Raw genomic sequence first — 21,707 nt, 5'->3', positions numbered from 1 at the left:
TGGCACCCCCGATCTTGCTCCTGCTTCTGTGGTTTTGCCTTCTCCAGAGTGTCATGTAGTTGAATCACAGTTATGTACCCTTTGCAGGCTGGCTTCTGTCACTTAGCAATATGCTTTCAAGGTCCCTTCATGTCTTTTTGTGGCTCGGTTGTGCATTTCTTTTTATCATTGAGTACTATTCCATTTCTGGATGAACCCCAGTTTTTCCATCCATTCCCCTAGGGCCCATGTTTCTCGTCTGTAACAGGAGCCTGTTGAGCTCTCCTGGGAAAGTTGTCATCAGGAGATGACATGGGTCCAGTGCTTAGCAGGGGCCGGCAAGCCCACACCACCTTCTGTAACTAGCTTCTTTTGCTTAGCATACTGTTTGCAAGATACTTTCATGTTGTTGCATGGATCAGTGTTTTATTCCTTTTTATTGCAGCCTTGGGTCCTTTTATTTGTTATTCCATCTAGTTCTCATATATCAGACGGGTAGAGGAAGGCTCACAGAGAGCTAGTGACCTGTCTGAGGTCACACAGCCAGTCAGCTGAAGGAGACCAAGCTGGAACCTGGGCACCGACATTTGGCCTGTGAGTCTTTCTACTCTCAGTAGAGAGAATGGGCTTGGGGCCAGAGGCAGCAGGGTCTGGGGGCAGTGACGGCCTGGCAGCCTGGGGCTCATGGGAGGGAGGAGGAGCAGGGAAGTAGGCTGGGTAACTTCCCAGGACCAGGATCAGGGTGGGAGAGGACCCTGTTGCAGGTGCTCACTGCATGTCAGGCCTGGACTCCTGGCAGGTCCTTCCCTGTGCAAACAGCCATTCAGGGCAGGGGCCAAGAATTCAAAGAGAAAAAATAGGACTTTGAGCCATGGGAGGGTTTGAATTTGAACATCAGGCTCAGAGGTGGGGGCTTCCTCTTTTCCTAGAGTCAGCATGGGCTCCAGGCAGGGGATTTCTTGTGAGGTTGGCTGATACACTGGGAGGTAGCTTGGAGAAATCAATTGATCCTAAATAATGCGTTGCCCTGGCAGGAAAAGAGGTGGGGGGTGGGGGAGAGTCTGGCCTCTGGGAGCTTGTCCAGATGCCCCGTCTGAGCAGTGCACCTGTGTTAGTAGAACTTCTAGGCCTTCTTGGCTGGACAGTCCAGGAAGCCCCAGTGCCTCTTGTCGCCCTGTGGGCCACTGGGGATGTCGGAGTAACTCAGGCCATCCGGTGGGGGAAATAAACCTGTTGGTAGTACTCACATGGGGGAGGGGAAGAAGGACCCAGGAAGACCTGGGGGTGCTCAGGGCTATGAGAGGCTGGGGAGTGCTCTAACCACACTGGGGCTCAGGGGAGGCTCCCTGGAGGAGGTACCATCTGAGTTGAGATTCAAAGGGTCAGTTGAAGAGACAGCAAATTCTGGACTATTGAGGCTGGAGGAACTGGAGGGCCAGATCCTGGTCATGTGCCTGTTCAAACACTAGCGCTAGAGCTTGGATTGATACGCAGTGTACCCTTCACCCCTCGCAGTGGCCAATGGGATGGTGAAAAAAGGGCTCTGAGGGATATGAGAAGTAGGTTAGGGGTGGTGAGGAGGTCGGTGTGGCTGTGCTGGGTGTGCAGGGCCTCGGTGACACCCTTGGAGACAGCCAGGAGCCTGCTATCTCAAGGAAGAGGCAGAGATTGGGTGGCCTTGGCTGTGCCTGGTAACTGAAGCCGTGGGAGTGGACGAATGACCCCAGAAGAACATGAGAAGGAAAGAGAAAAGGTTTGCCTCCCAGAGATGCCCCTGAAGTTATGAATAGTGTGAAATGTACCTGGGGAGAGGTGGTTCCAAGGAGCACAGTCAGCTGGTCCTGAACTGAAGCCTAGTGCAGGCAGTTCTACTTCCCTCTTTTCCCCATCTGCAATGCAATTCCCATTGCTAAGGATTGCATTGTTCAGTTGTGGGTGGGCCAGCAGGGAAGGGTGCAGGACACATCGGAACAGTCCCAAGGTTGGGAGTCCTGGGAAAGGAATGTGAGGACGGGAACCTGGATGTGGGCGCCTGCTTACACAACGCCCACCTGTAGCACCTCAGTCTTTGCAACCATGTGTCCTCCTGCCCCCCATAATCTGATCTCCTATAGAAGTCAAAGGCAAAGACCGTTACCCCTCGGAAAGCAAGGCTCAGGGAAGAGCCCTGAGAGGCCTCAGCCACAGAACAAGTCAGTGACTGACACAGGGTGAATCCAGGCTTCTTTCTACATATCAGCTGTCTCCTTCCTTCCTGGGGAGGTGGGGGCAGATGTGCTGGTCGGCCTGACAGTAGAGGCCCCAACCTGGGGGTGCACAGAGTGAGCTATCTGGCTGAGTAAAGCTGAGAGCATCCCCATCTGTTCCCTAGGCCGCCCCTCGGCTAAGCCAACTGCAACAGCATCCCTAACCCTTACTGTGCCCGAGCCCTGGGCTCAGCCTGACTCAGAGAATCCTAGCACCGGAACCATATTCCACATGGCTCCCCAGAGACCACGGGCACAGAGGCTGCACCAAACAATTCCCAGCAATTAGGAGACACTGGGTCAGTCGATATTCCCAGCAAGCCCCTAATGCATCTCTCTCCTCAGACTGGAGGCTGTAATCCCTGTGCTGAGGTTTGCATTTGGTGGAGGGAGGGAGGGAGGGAGGGAGGGAGCAGAGGCCCTGCATGAGGCCCAGAGGTGGAAGTAGTGGGCGGGTCTGCAGCCCTGGGTGCCCCTGTGGTGCAATCCCTGGGCATTTAGACAGAGGCATTTTAGGAGCTCATCTTTTAGGCGTCAGCTCAGCACTGCCTCCAGGAAGCACGCCCTGACCTTTCTGCCCGGGTGAAGTGCCCTCAGCCTCCCTTTACTCTCCACCGTACGCTGCACTTAGGAGCCATTATAGCCAGGTGGCTGCCAAGGGCAGCAAACTTACCCTGTAAAGGGGCCAGGCAGTAAGTATTTAGGCTCTGTGAGCCTCACGGGCTCTGTGTAACTACTCACCTCTCAGTTATAGTTGAAGCTGCCATGCTGTGAGCCTGGCTGCGTCCACTGAAACTCAATTTAAGGACCCACGGAAATCTGACTCTCATATAATTTTCCTGTGTCACAAAAGTGTTCTTGTTTTGACCCCCCCCCCCAGTCATTTAAGAATGTAAAAACCATTCTTAGCTGTGGGCTATATAATAATAGATGGCTGGCCGGATGTGGCCCATGAGTTAACGTTTGCCAACCCCTGGGTTAGAGCAAGGCCCCTGGAGCCAGACTGCCCGGCTCTGCTAAACCTTTCTGTCCTTCTGATGCTCATCTGTAAAATAGGTGGCAATGGTAATGCTTTGGGACTGTAAAATGGTGCAGCTGCTTTGGGAAACAGCTTTCTTCAGTTTTTCAAAAGTTTACACTCTATGACCCAGCAATTCCATCCCAAAGTGTGGGCCCAAGAGAAATGAAAACATACAGTCACACAGAAACTTGTTCACAGTAGTGCTATTTGTAACAACAGAAAGGTGCTAACAACCCAGATGTCCATCAACTGGTGAGTGGGTGAAATGGCACATCTGTGCAACTACTACTCAGCCCTAACAGAGAATGCAGTACTGATTCGTCCTTCGACATGGATGAAAACATTTTGTTAAGTGACAAAAGATCGTAAAGTGTGTGATTTCATTTATATGAAATGTCCAGAACAGGCACTTAAATAGGGACAGAAAGTAGATGAGCGGTTGTCAGGGCTTCATGGGTGGAAATGGGGTTGATCAGGGGCGGGGGTGACTGCAAATAAGTATGGAGGTTTTGTTGGGATGATGAAAATGCTTTGGAATTAGATAATGGTGATGGTTGCACAACTCTGTGACTATCCTAAAAACAGAATATGCTAAATACTGAATTGCACACTTTAAAAGGGTGAATTTTATGGCACATGAATTAGATCTCAATAAAAAAACAATGATGCCTGACTGGTGGTGCAGTAGATAGAGTGTTGACCTAGGACACTAAGGTCCCAGGTTTGAAATCCTGAGGTCACCGACTTGAGTGCAGGCTTGCCAGCTTTAATGCATAGCCGGCTTGAGCATGGGATCATCAATATGGTCCCATGGTTGCTGGCTTGAGCAAGGGGTCACTGACTCATCTGGATCCACCTGGTCAAGGCATGTATGAGAAGCAATCAATGAACAACTAAAGTGACACAACTACAAGTTGATGCTTCTCATCTCTCTCCCTTCCTGTCTCTCTCTCTCTCTCTCTCTCTTTCTCTTGCAAAACAAAACAAAAATGAAACAATGACAATACTTAGCCCATAGGTTCCTGTTAGTGTTAGTGTATGAACAGGGCTTAGAATGGTGCCTGGGTATAATAAGGGCCTGTTCACCCCTCTCTTCCCCCCACCCCCCCAACTGGTCCTATGAGGGCTGTGAGGGGGTCACTGTGTCTATCCTGTGTTCAGGGCTAGAACAGGTTCTGGTATAGAACAGATGGCTTCAGTTTCTGGAATCCCACAGACTAGGAATCAAGTCCTGACTCCTTGGGTAAATCACTTTGCTGCTCTGAGCCCCAGGCTCCTCATCTGTAAAACGGGACAATAATAACAGTGCTGTTGAGGATCAGATGATGCCCGACATCAGGTGTGTGAGGTGCCCAAGCCAATGGCCACTGGCCATACTTGGCCAAAGCTGAGCCCCGGCAGGTAATTCCAGAGCACCGAGCAGGACTGGGGCAGCTGCTCCTGATGGCTGCAACTTAACCCACAAGACTCTTCCCTTTGTTCTGCCAACCTCCCCTGGGCCCATTGGGCTGGGTCTCCCTGAGCCTGAAGGAATGAACACTTCAGAGCGCCAGAGCAGATTCCCAGACTGACCACACCCAGCCATGTGACTGCAGGCCAGGCACTGCCCCTTCCTCCCTCTGAGCCTCCGTTTGTTCACTTAGCAAACTGAGGGTACAGTACCTGCCCCATCATGACAGTGAGATGAAACAACGGGTATAAAGAGTCCACATAGTGCCTGAAGTATTTTAAGTGCTCAATACTTGTCAGCTTTTATGAGAATTTCTTTTAAAATATTTATTTGGAAAGTTCCACTACGTACTAGGCGCTGGTCTAGTTACCGGGGATACAGCAGAGGCTAAAACAGACAAAATCCTTGCCTTTATGAAACTTACATCATAATAGGATAGGCAGGCAAGAAGCAAAATAAGTAAATTATGTTTGAGAACATGATCGAGAAAATAAAGCTAAGACCGGCTGAGAGAGTGTGGGGAGGGGTTGTAGTTTTAAGGAAGGTGACATGGGAAAGTCTGGTTGAGACAATATTTGAGCAAAGACCTGAGGAGAGGAAGGAGGTGGGATTCTAAGGGAAGAGCCTTCCAGGCAGAGGCAGCAGCAGTGTGCTGGGCAAGCATGCCCGGGGGCAGGGGGCAGGGGAGTGCCCTGGGAGACCTGCAGCGATGCGCCTCTGAGTCCAAGTCGGCCTGGGACCCACTCCAGGGATTTGTGCAGAGGCTGACCCACCCTTCCCCAGGAGACAATGATTTTTGCTGTGTCTCGGGCTGACTCTGTACCCTCCCCTGCCTCACAGTCCTGTGCTTTCTCCTACAGGACCAGCCTGGGGCCCCCATGGGCTCCTGAGGGCCGGGCACCAGGGCCTCGGGCACGAGCATGGTAAGACACCAGCCCCTGCAGTACTATGAGCCCCAGCTGTGCCTCTCCTGCCTCACGGGCATCTACGGCTGCCGCTGGAAACGCTACCAGCGCTCCCATGATGACACCACACCGGTGAGCCACACTGGGACCTAGTCAGGAGGACCCAGAGAGCCCCAGAATCTGGGGGAAGGGGTGTCAACTCTGTCACTCTGCTATGTGGTTCTGGGCAGGTCACTGCCCCTTCCGGGTTTCAGTTCTGCCTCTGTAAAATGGGCCCAGGGTAATTCTTGAATCTACCTGACTAGGTGGGTAAGAACATTCTATCATGGATATAGCCAGTGGTTAGGTGAGCTCCCCTCTGACAGGGCTGGGGTTGCTGAGGCCTGGGCAGGGAGGGGGGCTCCAGGAGGGGCACTCCAAGAGGAAGGGGTCACCCCAAGATGAAGAGAAGTTTTTAGCTTCCTGGCAGATCCGGCTTGGCAGGCACACAGGTGGGGGAGGGGGAGGAGGCGGGCCAGGCCATGAGGAGCCTGGGAGCTGGCAGGGCGAGGGCCTGGCACCAGGGCTGGTCACCTGAGCCCCAGGCCTGCCAGGGCTGGCAGCAGGTGCGCAGTGGATGAAGGACGCCCCCGCTGGTGCTGGGCTCCGCAGGCCAGGCTCCCGGGTGCACTTCATCCCTGGGCGCTATCAGTGGTGAGTCTAGTTTCTCTTCTGAAGGAACCCAATTCCTGGAGAAAGAGAGATAAATTGTGTTTATCTAAAAGCTTTGCTGTCTGAAAAACAACTTTCTTCTTCCCTCCTGTCTGAACAAAGAAGCTGGCCTCCACATGCAGAACAGGCCAAGGGGAGGGTAGCGCTAAGGCCAGAGGGCAGACATCACAGGGAGGCTGGGGGAGCTGTCCCCTGTCTGACAGTGAGGGACAGAGTGCTAGACTGTCAGGAGCCGGGGCTCATGACTCCCAACGGTGAGAAGGAGGTCCCCCCCGGTGGGTACCTGGTCTGATTCATTGCTATGTCCCCACTCCTGGCCCAGAGGAAGGGGCCCGCCCAAGCCCACAGAGCAGACCCTGCAGTGTTGGGACAGCAGCCCTCTACCCCCGGCCCTGCCTGGGTCGGCCTCTCCGTCCTCCGTGGCCCAGGGTCCCCCCTAGCAGTGCCGTCTGTGAGACTGGGAGTCAGACCGTCTTCAAGTTCAGACTGTGCCTCTTCTACTTGTACTGTTGACGCAAGAAATGTCCAAACCTGAAAAGAGAAAAGAAGTGGCCAAATCAGTAGAGAATTTTAATACTTTTTTTTTGAGCCAAACTGATCACAACGCTGGGAAGCAAGGTCTCAAATGCTCCGAGGAAGAATAGTTTTGCAGGTTGTTTTTTTGTTTTTTAATGCATTTAGAATTAAGGAGGCAAAACTACATGAAGGTGGGAGAAAGCAAGGCCAGGGGTGGACTACAGGAGAGTTGACAAGATTGTGTGCTCCCTTGTGGTCAGTTCTGCTCCTCAGGGTCTGAAAAAGAGGCATTTCAAAGGTTTTTAAACCTGTACGCACAGAAACTGATATGGCTTGCTTAAGGCACAGATAACCTTTTACCAAAGAAGTTATAAGCCTGGGATGTGGCTACCCACCATGACCTCCCAGTTAGGAATTTAGGATCAGATCACCCTGTGAGGTTACTTTCCGTTAGATTTATTACAGAGCCCCTTTTTTTGTCCATAGTATGTACTTGACGTTGAGCTTTCTCACTTGCGAATCAGTACACACACCTCTCAAGGAGCTGCTGGGCAGAGAGCATGTGAATAGGACATGAAGTGACCAGCACAGTGCCGGCTATGACTAGTCAGTAAGATCAGTCATCCTTGAGTCCCACGCCTTGGCCTCTTCACCTCTAAAATGGAAGAGGGGTTGGGTGAAGACTTTAGAATTCCTCGGACACTGCTTTGCTCTGAGCTCCGATCTCCCCAGAGACTGGGACCAGGCCGCGGGGCTTCCCTGCGCGGGGAAGGCAGGCGGACGGCAGCAGTCAGCCTGCACCCTGTGTGTCTTTCACCAGAGCCTGTGCTGAGCACTGACCCACGCCCGTGAGCTAGGTGTTGTGGCCACCATTTCACTTGAGGAAACAGAAGCCACCACATGGTCAGTGATGGCCCAGGTCACACAGCTGGTGAGGGACAGAGCCCGATCTGACCCCAGGCAGTGCAGTTCCAAAAGCTCTTGGTGGGGTGGGAGACAGCTAGGCTAAGGAAGGTAGAGAGGACTGGCTGAGTTTCCAAGCAGAAAGTGCCTGGCTGTTGGAGTAGACCCTGGAGGAAGGCGCATCTCCCAGGACACTTGCACACTTGGGCCCAGGGCCAGCCAGTGATATGTGGAGTCAGGAGGTGATGGGCCAGGCTGTGGCCAGCACCGGGCCCGGGGTGGAGGAAGCAGTGGGCTGAGGCCAGGTTTGAGTTGACTGGGAGCCTGAGCGGTGCAGGCTCTGCAAATGCCAAGGTTTGGGTGCCAGGTATGGGGCAAGAGCAGGAAGGCCTCAGGAGGTCACAAGTCAGCTTGGCAGGGAGTGGGGAGAAGGGAGAGGGGAGAGGGTTTTGCAGCAGCTCTGGGGCGGCAGGGCCTCTGCAGGAAGGGCTGAGCTCACCTCAGGTGACCCTAAGACTCTTAGCTGAGGATGAGCATCCTCCCCTCCCCTGTCACTCAGCTCCTGCTTCCCCTCCCATCTCCTGGGTTCTAGCCTCAGCCTGCTCACCCTGTTTCTCACTCTCTCTCTCCTCTCTTCTCTCCCCAGTCCCTCACAGACAGCTGGGTGAGGGCCATGATGGGGTGCTGGGCTCTCTGGCCTGACACCGTGAAGGGAACAGCCATCTGCTGTCTCAGAGTCAGGACTGGTGCAGAGAAGGTGCTCTATAAATTGTGCTGAACAAATGGAGGCCCTGGAGTGAGCTCTGGGAACACAGGAAAGAAGAGCTGCTAGGCTGGGGGTGGAGAGAGGCCCTGGCAAGGGACAGGCCCAGCTCTGAGCCTGTGCCTCTCCTCATCCCCACTTTCCCCATCGCCTTTGGGGACCCCCTATGCTGCCCCTGCCCAGGCAATGCCTCCCCTCCAGTCTTTTGGGGGAGTCTCACTGCATCTCCCAAATCAGAGAAGCCTGGGATCAATTTCTTCTGTGAAGCTGACCTCTCTGGCCCTCATCTGAGAAATGGGGTGACAGAGGGGTGGTGAGTCACAGGACATCTCACTCTCCTCAGCAGGCTGGGAAATGATGTGAGAGTTAACATTTATTAAGGACCTGTTGTTTTTAGGGAGCATAAGGCTTGCATGCATTGCCCTATTAACCGTTACAGCACCCCTGTGTTATAACATGGGGCGTGTTTAGTTGTTATGCCCCATTTATGGAGAGAGAAGTCAAGGCTTAAAGCCCACACCTGGGTTGGACAGATTTGCAGCAAGAACCTGAGGAAGATGAAAGCTGTTGGGGAGGACCCTGGGTATTTTTTCATGAGAGCTTGTAATAAGGAGAAGAAAGGAAAAGCAGGGAGGATTGGGGAAGTTGCCTGAAAAGAAGGAAAAAAGCACTGGTCCAGGAGCGGCCCAGACAAGATGCGGCGTGTCTCCAGTGCCCCGCGAGGGACCCTCGTGTTTCCTCTGGCTCAGATCTGGCCCCGCAGTACTGGAGGGGGTCCTGGGGAGGGTGAGGGGTGGGCAGAGAGCTTGAGGAGGAGCTCCTTCTCACTACCCAAGCTGGCCTCCTTCCTTCCTGCCCCAAGCCTCTGCTCACAGGGTCCCCTCCTCCCAGGACACACACTGAACAAATAAGGAAACAGGAAACTGAGGACTAGCGAGGTGAAACGACCTATTCTCTTGTCCTCAGCCCAGGGAGTGGGGGAGCCTGGCAACAGGAGGCCAGCTCAGTCAACAGCTAGGAAGGGGAAGCAAAGCTTTTTATAACTGGGGATAATTAATTGGTTGTTGCCTGTGACTCATTACTCAACTGCTGCCAATTAAGGGCTTGGTAGGACAGAAGACAGTTCTCAGGCCGTCCCCATTGGGCCCCCTGAAGACTGTGCGGCTGTGGGAGGCAGCACAGTGTCCAAGCCAGCTTCTCAGTAGCAGGACGGATATAGGTCAGGTGCCTGGAGGAACGTCCCAGGCCAGGCACTGAAGGAGACAGTGACAGTCAACTCTTGTACTTCTCTAGTAAGCTTGCCTTTTGAGGGCTGTTTGAAGCTTGTTTGGCACGCTCCATCTGACAAAGGGGGGGCTCCGGGAAGAGTAAGTGATGTATTCAAGTCAAGGAGTTGAAGGCGCAACTGCACTGCCCCTGCTTGCACCCCCAGTCCTGTGCCCTCTCCCCTGCTCCCTACTAGTCTTGTCTGGGAGGCACTGGTTACTTATTCAATCAAGAAACCTTTCATGATACCTGCTCTGGGCCCAGAGGTTACAGGTCTGTCAGACCTAGTTCCCCTTCCTGGAAGGCTCCTAAGCAGGCTGGGGAGCAGACATAAGAATTGACACACCCAGACCACCCAGGTGATCACTGCTGAGTTCAGGAAACCCCAGGCAAAAACACTTGCCCGAGCTGGTGTCTGAGCGTGGGGAAGTGATCCAGGCAGGGCGCTGGTGTGCAGGGCCTTGAGCTTGGGAACTGAAAGCAGTCGGGCCCCAGTGTGCCCGTGTGCGTGTGCGAAGGGGAGGGTGCGCTGGGCTGGGCTGGGGAGCCTGGTCAGGCTCAGGCTGTGCAAGGACCACCCTGGCTAAACCACAGGAATGGGTGCCGAGGGGCCTTGGTGAAAGTGGGGAGGGCAGGGAGCCCGGTGAGAAAGGCTGAGGTCTCAGCTGGGGGTGGGGGATGCAGGGAGGCAGTGAAGGGAGGGATTCTGGAGACAACTGGACGGTGCCATCAACAGACTGGCTGTAGAAGAGATTGAGTCTCTGATGATGTGTCATGTCCCACAAATTCCAGGCTGGCTAGATGAGGCCACCGTGCTGTGCCCAGGGGTAAGTGACAGGGCGAGAGTGGCCTCAGTAGAGTCCAGGACTAGTGCAATGTGGGTGGGCAGAACACAGACAAAATAAAGCTCCCACCCCCAAATGCCAACCCCCTCGATAGGAGCAGTAGGACACCTGCTGTGGGGAAGCCACATGCCACTGCCCCCCACCACATGCCACTGCAGCCACCTCATAATCACTTTCTCTCTCATAGCACGATGCCTTTGCTCAGACCGTTCCCTCTCCTGGAATTCTCTTGGTCTCCGCCTCTCAAGATTCATTGCAAATGTCTGTTCCTCTAAGAAGGGCCCCCTTCCCCGATCACTAATGAGTCAGGCCTCTCTCCTTCCCTCTCTTCCTCCTTCTCTCCCTCCCGGGGCTCTTGTAGCACCTCTAGCCTGGGCTGCCCATGTGATTGTGGTTTTCTGTGTTTCCAGCTAGACTAAGTGTTTTGAGGAAAGGCCCTGGCTCAGAGGAGGGGCAAGGACTGCAGGGCTGACTGAGCTCTGAGCGACAGAGCGAGTGAGGAAGCCAGTGCGGGAATGCGCTGCCATCCTCTGTGCAGCTGTGCGGTGAGGCAGGGCCCAGTGAGCTCACTGAGAGAGTGCAGGTGTGTGCTGCTGCGTTCCCTGACCCCTGGCCGGGACTGGCAGGGAAGGGGGCTGATTCAGCGTGGGACCTCCCAGGTCATCCTGGTGCTAGGGTGAGCTCTGCCAGTGTGCAGGAGGACTCCCAGCTGGCTCCTCGCCTCCCTGTTCCGTCAGCACCATGTGGGCCTGTGACAGGCATGGCTGTGTGACAGGGAAGAGGAGATCCTTCTTGGGAATCAAGGTAGTCTCCCTGGATGAAGCAGTCTTTGGGACAGGATGTGTCTGAAGACAGCCAGAAGCACCTGGGTGGGCATTCCTGGCCAGGGGACCTGTGTGCAGTCTGAACTCTACCCTGCCTCCTCCAGTGACTTGGTGGGCATTCCTGGCCAAGGGACCTGTGTGCCGTCTGAACTCTACCCTGCCTCCTCCCGTGACTTGGTGCTTGTGACCTTAGGCAAGGCCAGACCCTTTCCGAGCCTCAGCTTGATTGTGGGTTAGATGGAGGTACAAATCCATGCCTCAAGGGACGAGTTACATAAGGGATACCGATGTGACTCATATCCTGCACCAGAGAGACCACTGCTCCAACCTGGGGGAAATGTGTTCTACCTATAAACTTGCAAGGCATGGCTGTTCCTTTCTTCAATGCTTTGGGGAAAAGCGGTCCAGCAAGTCAGAGAGGCACCCTCTGAGCTTCTAAAATGGGGAAGATAAGACCCCCTTTTATCCTTTAAACCATACAGGGCTGCTAAGAGGATTAAGAAAATGGGAGATGATATTGTGTCCATGAGAAAGAGAAGAGAGGCTGACGGAGCCGGCTAGTGGCAGCACGGGAGCTGAGGATTAATCTCTGCAATAAAGCCATGCCGTTTCTGGCCTTCGGGGAACCCCCACACCCCACCTAGCTCTTCTCTGAATGTGCCTGGCATGGGCAAGCCACGCTCTTGGGGAAGCAGCTAAGCCTGTTCATGACCCTCCTGACCACCCTGGCTGCTTAGGGAGTGTGCATGGGGCGGGGTGATGATAAGGGGTCCGCGGGGGTGCAGCCACTCACCGCCCTGTGTCAGCGCCCTCTGAGGGGCTCTGGGATAATCCCTCAGCTTATTCTGGACCCCCAGCTCTTCTGCTCAGGTCTCCTCTTGGGCTGCTGCAGCCCACAGGATGGGCAGGAGAAACTGGGTGCTCCAGGCCCGGCTGGTTCCGTGCTCCTGCCTAATGAGTGGCTCTGAGTGCCCCCAGCTGGAGAAGGTCAGACAGAGGCCTAATTGCCCTGCTCTCTGGAGCCCAGAAAAATAAATCCAGCCTCTTAGTCTGTCAGGAGCTGGCTGGGGGTGGGGATTCTAATCCCTTTGCCTGCTAGGCCCTAATGCTGTCATACATCTCAAACCTCCCTAGGCCGCCCCTCCCCCAAATCTCCTGTGTCAGGGCCAGAGTAATCCTGCCAGAGCCTGCCTATCTCTCCCTTCCAGGAGCTCCCTGTGCTCTTCCCAGCTGACATTACCAAGGCTTTTTCTGAGCGTCAGTCCCCCCATTTGGAACTTGGTGAGGGTGAAACAAGCTGGAGGACCTGGGAGCCCAAGATCTGGCCAGCAGGTGGGAAGACTGGGTGGGTAGGCAGCCTCCATCTCTCTCTCCATTGTAGTGCTATGGGGTGCTGAGGGCATAGCTGGACGCTGGGACCTCAGAGCAGAGCCAGGACCACAGGGGTGGCTCAGGGGCCAGAGCCCAGACACACGGAAGGAGCCATACCAGCAGAGCCGGCACAAAGGAGTGAGGGCTGCCTCAGGACAGACTAGACAACCTGGAAACAGTCCACATACATCTGTGACCATGCTTGTGTGCTAAACGGACGTGGGAGTTACTGCAAATATCACAAATGGTATAGGGACAGCCGAAGCATCCGTTTGGTGGAAGTAAAATTAGATCCCAGCCTCTTACCTCAAACCAAAATAAATCCCAGATGGATTAAAATGTATTTTTGTTCTATTTAGGAAGCACACATTTGTTGAGAAAATTCAAACAACTTAGAAAGATCTAAAGTAAAATATTCTAGTCTCAGCGCTTTAGCGATAATGCTTTCAAACCTCTCTCCATACATGTAGACATCCGTTTGGAGCTTCAGATCGATGGATATAGAGAAACGGGTTACAGGTTTAAATGTAAACAATGGCCCTGGCCGGTTGGCTCAGCGGTAGAGTGTCAGCCTGGCGTGCAGGAGTCCTGGGTTCGATTCCCGGCCAGGGCACACAGGAGAAGCACCCATCTGCTTCTCCACCCCTCCTCCTCTCCTTCCTCTCTGTCTCTCTCTTCCCCTCCCACAGCCGAGGCTCCATTAGAGCAAAGATGGCCGGGCGCTGGGGATGGCTCTGTGGCCTCTGCCTCAGGCACTAGAATGGCTCTGGTTACAACAGAGTGACGCCCCAGAGTGGCAGAACATCACCCCCTGGTGGGCATGCCAGGTGGATCCCGGTCGGGCCCCTGCGGGAGTCTGTCTGACTGCCTCCCCATTTCCAGCTTTGGAAAAATGGGAAAAAAAAAAAGTAAACAATGAAGCCAGGAAATCACCAGTGTAAAATATGAGTTAGATATATAATCTTGGGCCACCTTCCTTAAACATGATACCAAAGGCAAAACCTATAAAGGAAAAGAGAGATGGGTTTGATTGCTTAAAAACTTAAATTATAAAAAAAAAAAATTTGCCCTGACCAGGCGGTGGCGCAGTGGATAGAGCGTCGGACTGGGATGCGGAAGACCCAGGTTCAAGACCCCAAGGTCGCCAGCTTGAGCGTGGGCTCATCTGGTTTGAGCAAAAATTCACCAGCTTGGACCCAAGGTCGCTGACTCAAGCAAGGGGTTACTCGGTCTGCTGAAGGCCCACGGTCAAGGCACATATGAGAAAGCAATCAATGAACAACTAAGGTGTCGCAATGTGCAACGAAAAACTAATGATTGATGCTTTTCATCTCTCCATTCCTGTCTGTCTGTCCCTGTCTATTCCTCACTCTGACTCTCTGTCTCTGTAAAAAAATAAAATTAAAATAAAAAAACACAAAAAACCTTCCCTTTAAAAAAAAAAATAATTTATTTAGAAAATTAAATTTAATGGGATGACATTGATCAATAAGAGTACATAGATGTCAGCCTGACCTGTGGTGGCGCAGTGAATAAAGCATCAACCTGGAATGCTGAGGTCGCTGGTTTGAAACCCTGGGCTTGCCTGGTCAAGGCACACATGGGAGTTGATGCTTCCGGCTCCTCACCCCTTTTCTGTCTTTCTGTCTCTCTCTCTCTTCTCTCAAAAAAAAACCAAACAAAAACCTAGAAAAAAATTAAACAAAAAAAGAGTACATAGGTTTCAAGTAAATAAACATTTCTATGGCATTTGAACTATTGATTGTGTTGTATACCCATCACCCAAAGTCAAATCATTTTTTGTTACCATATATTTGTCCCTCTTTACTCCCTTCCCCCCCCCCAAAATTTAAATTTTTATACAAAAAAATCTATAAAAAGTTAAAGTCAAATAATAGAATAAAAAATATATACTATATATGAATGTTAATACTCACATTGAGAAGGTTTTTATAAGCCCACAAGGAGAGAAGCCAGTTTCCCCAAACAAAAGCTGCCTGGTTCTGTGCCTTTGCACCTTTCACTCTCCCCCTCTGCCTGAATCAAGGCTCCCTAACTTTGTCATCCTAGCAAGTGCATTTCTTCCAGCTTTCTACAGACACCTCTTCCTCTTAGAAGGCCTCCGGACTTTTCCTCCTCCCATACTGGCACTATGCCCTGAGCAGCACATTGGGTTGTTCAGCATGGAGTCCAGGCCTGGTTTACATTCCAGTGCCAGCATAAGTATGTAGAACAACTGGAAGGGAGTGGGGATGAGGCATGGAAGGCAGACGCTGGAATTTAGTTTAGTACAGGGTGTGAGGTAGGGGTCCGGTTGTACTTTTTACTAAATAGATGTCCAGATGTCTCAATACCATCTGTTGGATTCGCTATCATTTCTGTACCAATTTACGCTGTACAAATCCTGTGTACATGCTTCTAGGCTAGTTCCCTCCTTTGGGTCTCAGTTTTTCCATTTCTTAATTGGACCTTTAAAGGACAAGGCAAGGTGATCTCTGCAATATTTTCTAACTCTGTAATTTCAGGGGTCCTATGACTTGCAGTGTGACCTCGGGCAAGGCCCTGCCTCCTGACTCTGTTTCCTGAGTGAGACAAGGATAATTACATGTCCTGCTCCTTGTTGCTTTTGGGACAGTTAGGACTGGGGGCAACCAAACCTGGGTGTGAATTTTGGTTCCACCGTTATGTTTGTCCTTTGTGATTTTGGGCAAGTCACTTCCGCTCTCTGAGCCCTGGTCTCCTCTGACTGCCCTGCCTGCTTTGCAGAGCTTGGAGAGGAAGAGATGGGAGAGAGCAAGTAGAGAGCTCTGAGGAGTCCATCCCCCCTCCCACCCCAGCTCTATGAAGAGCTCACATAGGGCTCCGTCCTCCATAGCCAACAATGCAGGGCTATGAGACAAGATGAGGCAGCTGCCATGCCAGGGTATTCTTCCCCCACCTGTGCCAACTCCTGCAACTGCAGCCTGCGGAGCCAGACCTGACCTCTGTTTCTGCTGATCAGGGCACCCACCCTGGGCTGGGGGCGGGCGATCTGCTGACTATCCTCAGCAGCCAGAAAAATTTTGGTGTAGAACAGGGGGTGGAGGAAGACTTGATCACTGTCTTCACATAATTAAAGGGCTGTCAGATGGGAAATGATAATTACAGGAACGAACATGGATTTGGCGACTTACAGCTTACATCTGTAATCTTATTTGGGCCTGGCAGCCCTCCCGTGAGGTAGAGGTGATGTCATCCCCGTGAGCAGAGGAAGCTGAGGTTTGATGTCCTGATTGACTGGCCCACAGCCACATGGCTAGGGAATGAAAGGGCTGGCTCTTGATTATATCCACATGCCCTGGTCCTTTGCTACAATACTTCTTGCCCTTTATGGGGGACTTGTTCTGTGTGGTATCAGATCCAGCTGCAAGGTGGCAGTAAAGGCAGCTGCGTCGTAGAGAGAGACAGAACAAAAGGAAATAACTCCCACTGCCCTCTTGTCACCAGACACTTTGCAGGTCCTACTGGTCTGTGTGCATGCTAGCCCTGCTGTCCCCATTTTACAGAGCAGGAAGCTGGGCGCCTAGAGAAGATAAATGTCTTCTCCCAGGTCATACATTCAGCCAGTCTGGGATTCAAACCCAGTGTTGTTGGACCCCCAAACGCAGCCTGTCCCTACCTGGCTGCTGTCTTACAAGAAGGAACTTTTGGTTCAGCAGACAACCAGGCAGCCTCCAGAGGGAGCGTGCCCATCCCTGGAGCTGTGAGAGCAGAAGCAGGGGGACCTCCTGCCCTCGAGGCTATAGAGGCAGTCTCTGCCCCAGGTGGCAGGCCGGGAACAGGAGTCCAGCAAGATAGCTTTGGCCTTGTGACTCTGTGGATCTGAAGTCCATGATGGTGTCAAGGCCAGGGAGGTGGCTCCTGCTCAGATGCTGTCCTGACGTGGAGTTCAGGCTCCAGGTTCTGTCTGGGGACCCGGAGGAGGGGCTCCAAACCCTGCAGAGCCCCCAGCAGTGAGAGCAGTGTCTGCGTGCATCCTGGCCAGAGGTTGCGGTCTGGGGCATCAGTAGCAGCCGCAGGTCCTGTGCCCACACTTCCTGTGCAAGGCTGGGGTTTGTGGCTTCAGCCACATTCCAGGACTATTAACAAGCAGAGAGGGAGTGTCAGACTTGTTAACAAGCTCTTGACACCATTTTTCTCTGAATGCAGAAGACTGGGGGGGGGGGGGCAGAGATGAAGAAGGGTGAGGAGAAGATGTGACAATCAGCATGAGACAGTGAGAAGGAGCTGGGCATTGGGAAATTGGCACATTGGTGCTCTGCAAGGATGAAGAGTCTCATCTTCCTGGAGGGAGGGAACAATGGTGGGAGGAGATGAGGCGGGCGCATGGGGCTGAATGCCCCTAGCCTCTGGGATTCTGTGGCAGCCACCACTGGGAGCAGTGAGCAATGATGGAAGCATCCTACCACCCACAGCCAGGGCCCATCCCTTCCCCAGCACGCTCACCTTCGCCTGGGGCCTGCTGCACCTGTCAGCTCAGGAGCTGCCTGACCTTCGTCCTGCTCCCAGACCGCTGCAAGGCTTTGAAAGGAAGGAGGTTGTGGTGTCACAGGAGCTCCTTCCCTTGGTTCCATGCAGCCCCTGGCTCAGCCTGAGGACATGTCTGGGGTTGGATGATGGTCTTGTCCAGTCGTAGCCCTGAAGCCTCCTTGTGTGACATTTACCTTCACACATTCTTCTGTTCCTGATACCATATCTGAGCACTACCTGTGCCCTGCAGGATGTGGGCCCAGGGCACACAGAGATATCTTAAATACCATGGCGCTGAAGGAGTCCACAGCCCTGTGACCTGATCCTTATTATGCTCCTACTGTGCGCCACTTGACTTACATCACCTCATGTAACATCAACACTCCAAGGTAGGGCTTTTTATTCCCATTTTATAGGTGAGTAACTGAGACTCAGAGGGGTCGAATAAGATGTCCATGTGGCAGAGCCAGGACTGTCTGCCTCTCAAGCCTGGGTTTTTCCATCTCCATAATTCAGAATGTGGTTAAGGGTCAATATGCGTGCCAAGAGTCTGTGCATAAGGGCTCAGGGAAGGGAGGTCTTCAGAGGCTGGAGTGATGGGAGGGAATCCCCAATGAGAAAGAGATTCCGGCAAGGGGTTGGGGGGAGCAGAGAGAGAGGAGAGGAGTCCCAGTGAGCTGAGCTGGGCCGGGGGTGGCCATACTGGTCCTAGAGGGCAAGAGTGGGTTTCAGAGAGATGTGTGGGGCTGGCTCCCAGGAGTCTGCAGAGGACTGCTTCCTGTCAGGACACCCGGGTGCAGAGGACTGCTTCCTGTCAGGACACCCGGGTGCAGAGGACTGCTTCCTGTCAGGACACCGGGGTGCAGAGGACTGCTTCCTGTCAGGACACCCGGGTGCAGAGGACTGCTTCCTGTCAGGACACCCGGGTGCAGAGGACTGCTTCCTGTCAGGACACCCGGGTGCAGAGGACTGCTTCCTGTCAGGACACCCGGGTGCAGAGGACTGCTTCCTGTCAGGACACCCGGGTGCAGAGGACTGCTTCCTGTCAGGACACCGGGGTGCAGAGGACTGCTTCCTGTCAGGACACCTGGGTGCAGAGGACTGCTTCCTGTCAGGACACCTGGGTGCAGAGGACTGCTTCCTGTCAGGACACCTGGGTGCAGAGGACTGCTTCCTGTCAGGACACCCGGGTTCAATGACACCTCTGCTCTTCCTCCACTTGGTGACCTTGGGTACATTGCTCAACCTCTGAGTCACCTCCACTTATCCACATTGAGCCTTTGTGCAAATTAGCAAAAGGCGCCTCTTCCCCAGGACTCTTGACAGGCATTTCCTGGAAAACTGTCATGACAAATACGCACATTGATGTAACCACATGTAACTGGCACTTTTCAGTGTTGGGGTCCACATCTTGCTTAGCCGTACGTGGTGGCTCCTTTCTGAGGTTCAGAGTCCTCATTTGCTCTCAGGAGGGGCTAAATGCCCGTAAGTAAATACCCCTGGCATTGTACCGACTGTGAGAGGGAGGGCGGACCAGCGGGCCCACCACCCCTCCTCTGGCCACTCAGCCCGCATCTCCCCACCAGCCCAGCCTCTCCTGTATGGCCGACAGGGACCATTGGTGCCATTTGGAGCCTCTTCGTCAGTGGAGCTGCTCCCCAGCCCCCAATTCCTTTTACCAGTTCCCTGCCTTCCCCTCCCCCTTCGTCCAGCCTCTGCCATTCAGTTTTTCCCTCTGGTTGTTCTTAGAATGACCCTCTCTCCCTCCTCATTGTGTTGGGGCCTCTCCATCCCCATACATAGGCTCCCTGTGGCCAGGGGGCCTCTGGCTTCCAGCTCCCAGGACAGTTATCTCTAGATGGTCCCCAACTCTCCTCATGCCTAGTACTGATAGTGGGGTTCCTAGTTCCTTGTTGTTTAGGCCCTGCTTCTATCCACCTGCCAGCTCTGATCTTGTCACCCTGCTGATTCCCAGGGGTGGGGCATGGCAGCCCCTCCTTCTTGTCCTGTTCTCCCTGCTGCACACTCAGGATTTAACCAAGTGAGGACAGTGACCCTTAGTGAACAACACACCTGTTTTCAGGGGGCCCTCCCAATACCTGTGGTCTTCCTGGCCCCCTGTCAGCATCACTCCTGGGCCCTACATTACACCTCACCACAGGACAGCTCCCAGCACATGTGGCTCTCTCCCTGTCTCTGCAGCCAGCCCGCTGGTCCCACCACCTACCGACCTCCAGACAGCTTGCCTGGGACAGGACGCATCATAGGTCAAGGCTCAGCTGTCACCCAGGCCCTCTTAGAACCTTGTCTATTGGTCAAGGCCCAGTGGCCGTGTCCTGCTGAAGTAGAGCAATCTCCAAACAGATGGCCACTCACCAGTGCCAGCTCAGGTGCCTACAGCTCCTCTGGGGGGTGGGGTGGTAAGCCCCCAGAGAAATCTCTCCTCGGTGGGTGTGCTCATTCAGGGGTTTGGAGATAGGGTGTTTCCTCATCTTCGGTTTCATTATCAAATCTTAAGTTCCCACCCACCCTGGGAATAGGAAGCCCACTCAGATTTTCAGGGCTCTTACACTACAGCAGGGAGATGGCAGAGGGAGTGTCAGAACTGCAGGGCGTGAGCTGGAACTGACATGGGTGCAAGGGGAAGGGAGCTCTGAGGAGATGGGAGTCTCCCTGCGGGCACAGGGGAGGCCTCGGGAGGAGGAGGGCTTGCCCGGGGACTAGGTTGCCTTCTAGATGGAGGGTATGGCTCGTGCAAAGGCTTGGGGCTTGAAAGAGACTGTTCCAGGAACTGCGGGTGGTTCTGTACATGGCGTGTGAAGTGCCTGTGTGGGGCAGAGGTGGGCGTTGGGGACACGGAAGTGGGCTGGGCTGAGGGGCTCAGGCCAGTGAGACTCCTGAGCTGGAACATGACATCACCAAAGGTGGCTCAGTCTTGGGAGACCCAGATGTTTATACTGGCCTGGGACATGCCAGCTGTACTCTGTAGGAAACAACGGTGCAAATGAATCCTTCTTTGTGAGCAAATGAAAACTGGAGGTAGCAAGAAGGATCTTAGAAGGACTTGGGGCGAGGGGGGATGCCGGACCAGCCAGGGTGGGAGTGTGCGCTTCGATGTGCCAGCATGGGCCAACCCCTCTGGAGCCAGGGCCCAGCCACAGGAAACGGACTGAACCTTGGCCCTCTCTGCTCTCCCAGACAGTCCCAGCCATGCTCCGGCCGGTGGCTGCCAGGGTTCCATTGCTCCTGAGGGCACGCGCTTGCCTGCTCCTCACCAGGGATTCCCCATTCCTGAGCAAGGCCGGCCTTGCTGGGCTGGGCACTGGGGCTCATGCCGTTCTCTGTGCGGGCGGGGCAGACACCAGTGTCATACTCTGAGAAGCCACCCCTTCCACCTCCTGGAAAGATGGTTTCTTCAGGGTGTTGTCACCTTCACATCTCTGTTTATATACAAAGTGGCACTAAGCAAGGCGTGTAAGAGTGAGTAGAGGAAGCTGCTTTGTGACCCAAGCTGAGCCCTCATGCCCAGGGCTAGGTCTGGAGACATGCTTGTCGCCATGACTCATCAGTGTTTGAGGGCCTTTCCTGGGTGCCGGGACAGGCAGAACACGCTTGCCGACCTGCCGAGAGCACTGGGGCGCGCCAGTCCTGAGCACTTGACTTGTATGATCTCATTTAACTCTCACATCAACCCCAGGGATCAGTACTATGATTGTCCTCCTCTCCACTGTGGTGTCTTCGGGCAGCGTAGGCTGGAGGAAGCCTGGGTAGCAAGTGTGCTCTACCTCCCTGCCTTCCAGTTATAAAGCACCGAGGGATGGAGGCAGGCTCCGTCCCTGTCCTTACAGCACCGAGGGATGGAGGCAGGCTCAGTCCCTGTCCTTACAGCACCGAGGGATGGAGGCAGGCTCAGTCCCTGTCCTTGCAGAACCCAAAGGAATAAGGCTTGTCATCTGGGAGACACAGTCACGGGAGCAGATCACAATGTACAGAGTGCAAGTTTAAAGACAGGTACACTGATACTGTGAGAGCACCCAGAAGGGAGCATGGTGGCAGGGACAAAGTCCAGGAAGGCTTCATAGAGGAGGTGACATTTGAGCTGACTTGAAGGGTAAATGGGAATGTTAGGTGACCAAAGCCACATGGCAATGGCCCTTCCAGAGTGAGAGAACTGGTAGGGGTATGAAGTTGGGGGTGGGGAGCATCCTCAGAGGGGACCCTTACTTGGCCAAGTAGTAAGGAGCCATCAAGAAAGTAAATTGGGATTAGAGCTGTAGCCCCCAGGGCTGGCTGTCCTGTGCATGGAGGCTTGCTGCAGGGAGCCTGGCAAGGTGCCTCCTGGGAGGTGCCCAAGTCAGAAACTGCCCAGCTGCTTCAAGCTCTCCAGCCCATCAAGGG

General features: G+C 53.8%; 1 protein-coding gene across 5 annotated transcripts in view; it reads left to right on the top strand.

Annotated features, from left to right (window-relative positions):
• GDPD5 (glycerophosphodiester phosphodiesterase domain containing 5) overlaps positions 1-21,707 on the top strand; it is a 96,164-nt gene that overhangs the window by 47,981 nt on the left and 26,476 nt on the right. For 4 of the 5 annotated variants that reach the window (XM_066369019.1, XM_066369025.1, XM_066369032.1 and 1 more), the window contains one exon: positions 5,557-5,733. In XM_066369019.1, the coding sequence (XP_066225116.1) occupies positions 5,617-5,733 (117 nt within the window). In that variant the 5' untranslated portion in view covers positions 5,557-5,616. Of the gene's footprint in view, positions 1-5,556; positions 5,734-12,649; positions 12,762-21,707 lie in introns of those variants that run through there. The other variant, XM_066369050.1, reaches the window with a different exon arrangement.

Source organism: Saccopteryx leptura, chromosome 1, assembly GCF_036850995.1.
Source record: "Saccopteryx leptura isolate mSacLep1 chromosome 1, mSacLep1_pri_phased_curated, whole genome shotgun sequence".
NCBI lineage: Eukaryota > Metazoa > Chordata > Mammalia > Chiroptera > Emballonuridae > Saccopteryx > Saccopteryx leptura.
This window is presented reverse-complemented; position numbering and strand designations above follow the sequence as displayed.